Source organism: Saprolegnia parasitica, assembly GCF_000151545.1.
Source record: "Saprolegnia parasitica CBS 223.65 unplaced genomic scaffold supercont2.728, whole genome shotgun sequence".
NCBI classification, from domain to species: Eukaryota; Oomycota; class Saprolegniomycetes; order Saprolegniales; family Saprolegniaceae; genus Saprolegnia; species Saprolegnia parasitica.
The window spans coordinates 631-3,664 of NW_012157122.1; the positions used below are offsets into that span (position 1 = coordinate 631).

Genomic DNA, 3,034 nt, shown 5'->3' on the forward strand with positions numbered 1-3,034 from the left:
TAGTGGTTAGTGCTTGATCGGCCTGGCGTCGCTGACTTTATGCTGGTGCCTAGCGTTCTGTACAATGACAGCACTCGGAATTGTGCGTTGCGAGCTGGTCGCTGCACCGCGTGTCCGAAATTCCCGTCTTGTTCCCATGTACGTTGTGGTTGTGCGCCTCGTAGGCGTGTGGCGTTGTATAGATGTTGCGCATCGACGATGGGAGAGCCGAGACGAGATGAACGCGTAGCGCTAAAGGGTTAGATGACATCGTGTTCTTCGTCGTTGTCGGTCGTCTCCTTGTCGTTCGACATGGCCGTGTCGTCGTCCGACAATGCAAGTTGCGCTGGTGCAGCGACCTCGCGCTGCGTCAAAGTACGCGCCAGCCAAGCAATTGCTGGAAGGTGCAAAAACAGCACGTAGAACAGGAGCACTGTCGTGCTAGATCATCACCGCGTCACGCAGGACCAATTTGGCGTGGAGAGGGACGAACATGGAAGACAGGGCGATGGCCACGTCCGCGAGGAAGACGAAATCACCGGGTTGGAGGTCTCTGAAATCGGAATCAAGTGTGCTATGGCTCGTCGGGATCCCGCTGAAAGCCACAGAGAGACATAGGGCCAAGAGCAGCAGCGCAGACCCTGCCTCGACGAGGGAGCGGGGTAGCAACCAGAGAGTCGCTGTGATGGCTATCGCTCCGAGCATCATGCAGACGCGCGTGCGCAGGTTGAGCATCGCGTTGCTCAAGGCAGCTTCGTGGAAGGCCATGGCGGGCTGGGTCGTCGTGGAGCTCTGCGCGTTGGATCGGGAATTGAAGAATGCAATCGCAATACAATTAAAATATACAAACCGCCCTGCGATATATATTGTACGTTTTTTGTTAACCCATATTTTGTATGTTTGAGGTATTAAAATGTCGAAGGATGGTAACATGATAGCTGATTCGCGCAAATACAGATGGATTTTGTTCATGTATGCTTTCGCATTGGTTACATATCTTTTATTTTGACCAATGGCATGTGCGCCGACGGGGTCTCTTGTCGGATCTCGCATCATCTTCGCTTTGGAATCGCGGCTTGCAGCATGCTCTACGGGACGTTCCGCGCGGGGGCCGACAGCGCGCTCGCCCGCCCGGCGCTCACAGCTACAGCCGCCAAGGCCTTGCTTCTCGTCTTCTTTCTCTGGGGCGTCGGGGTGCTCGAGACGTCGAGCGTCCCGCTGCGCCTGCCCGACCTAGTAGCGTCGACTCGCCTGCCGTACAGCCATAGCATGCATGCATGACAAGCTCACAAAGCGCACTGTGTAGGAGCTCCTCGCACCATGATGTAGAACGTGCCTTTCACGTCAACGGCTGGACCATGGCTTCGTCCTCGTACTTTTATCTGTCACCCGCGACCATCGACGACAACGCCATCTGGAAATCGCACTCGGGGCTGGACGTCGCATTAGCGCCTCTCGTTCCTCCGACGTGCTTGGCATCAGTCGATCTTGACGTGGCGATGGTGTTTGTGGACGGGCCTGAGCTTCCACACATCACGCAACCTGCAGTCGCTGTTGCGCATTTGGTCGCCGACGTCCACGCCAACTGCGCCATTGTCGCACGCGCCTATGACCTCGGCTACACTGGCGTCATCTTCCACACACCGGCGGAAACCTCTTCCTTTGATATTTGCCCCGCGATCGCTGCGGCCTTGGACATCACGCCTGGAGCTCCGTTTGTCAAGGGCGCGCCGCGCTTGAGTCTCGGAGCTACCCGTGCCCGCCACCGTGTGCCTGCGTATATCAGTCTTGTCGATACGGCCGCGCTCGTGTCGCTCCGGTCCTCGCACCACGACGGCACATTGCACTTGCACCGGACTTGCGACGTCCAAGTCGAAACGGCGCCCACCCTCACCGGCCACCTGTCGTCGCCCAAGATCGGAAGCGCGGCCGTTGCGCTCGGTACACTCCTACCATCTCACCTGCATATGAGTCAGAACCGCCATTGTGCATAGGCGCGTATTTCGATGGCGCGTCGCATGCCGAGCTGGTCGCAACGGTTGCGGGCACCTTGCGTGCGCGCATGCAGGCGGGCTGGACACCAACCAAGAGCGTTATGCTCGTGGTCTGGCCGAACGAAGCGAGCGCAGTCGAGTGGCTTGAGGACCCCGCGCACGCGCACGTGACGTTGTTGCGCCTGGACGAGACATTCAAGACGGCCGTAACTACCGCTGGCACCCGGGGCGGCGACGCATCCAAGGTTGATGCCGTCAACGTGCCGCACCTTCGCCGCGCTGCCTCGGCGGCTGTCATCATCGACACCTTGGTCGCACTGGCTGCGTAAGGCAGTTGCAATACACCAACATGAATATCCAAAACTGCGTTCGTGGTGTCTTAGCAGCTGCTCCGGCGCACCCGCCCTCGCGTTGGCGGCGCATCGACGTACTCGTCGCGGAACTGGACGCGCTTCATCGACGTCGGGTGTGCCTTCTTGGGCGCGCCACGGAGGTCGCGCGGAATGCGGCTCATGGCCGTCGAGAGCTTCTCTTCCAACGTTGCCGTGCGGCGAAGCAGCGCATAGCGTTGCTGGATGTCGGAAGCTGAGTGCGTCTGGTCGAGGCGCACGTGCTTGGACCGGTACTGGTGCAGACGAATGTCGTCGGTCGAATTAGGCGCCATGTGCATGGGATATGCTTTCGGTACGCGCTGGTCGTTGTCGTCGACGTAGGCGCTCATCGGTGTAAAGCTGTGGGCTTTGACGCTCATACAAGCCTGCGACGACGTCGTCGATTGGTTGTCACAGAGCCAATTCCGCCGGGACGAAGCGTAGTTGGCCATGGTAGCCGCTTGTCGGCGTCCCGCGAGCGAGTCGGGCGGACGGTGCGTCTCGGACGGCGGCGGCGTGTACCGGTACTTGGCCATCGAGTCGGGCGGCGGTGCTTGGTGCTTGCGGTGCACCGCGATCGAGTCGGGCGGCGCGACCTTGCGGTGGAACGCTAGCGAGTCGGGCGCTTTCTTTTCGTCAAAGATGGACGTGTGCTTGACGCTAATGGGGCTAATGCACGCCGTCAGGATC

At 59.6% G+C, this 3,034-nt stretch overlaps 3 protein-coding genes across 3 annotated transcripts; 1 reads left to right on the plus strand and 2 right to left on the minus strand.

Moving 5' to 3' along the window:
- Positions 1-239: 239 nt before the first annotated feature.
- Positions 240-747, minus strand: SPRG_17705 (hypothetical protein; the record flags this gene model as incomplete). Its single annotated transcript, XM_012357093.1, has 2 exons — positions 240-420; positions 473-747. The coding sequence occupies 2 exons, from the start codon at positions 745-747 to the stop codon at positions 240-242; spliced, it is 456 nt and encodes a 151-aa protein (XP_012212483.1).
- A 315-nt stretch (positions 748-1,062) lies between these two features.
- On the plus strand, positions 1,063-2,333 carry SPRG_17707 (hypothetical protein; the record flags this gene model as incomplete). Its single annotated transcript, XM_012357094.1, has 3 exons — positions 1,063-1,235; positions 1,286-1,920; positions 1,974-2,333. 3 exons carry the CDS (start codon positions 1,063-1,065, stop codon positions 2,300-2,302), a joined length of 1,137 nt encoding a protein of 378 aa, XP_012212484.1. The 3' UTR covers positions 2,303-2,333.
- A 19-nt stretch (positions 2,334-2,352) lies between these two features.
- Positions 2,353-2,880, minus strand: SPRG_21955 (hypothetical protein; the record flags this gene model as incomplete). The annotated part of the gene is made up of 1 exon (XM_012357095.1): positions 2,353-2,880. One exon carries the CDS (start codon positions 2,878-2,880, stop codon positions 2,353-2,355), a length of 528 nt encoding a protein of 175 aa, XP_012212485.1.
- Between the last annotated feature and the right edge of the window lie 154 nt (positions 2,881-3,034).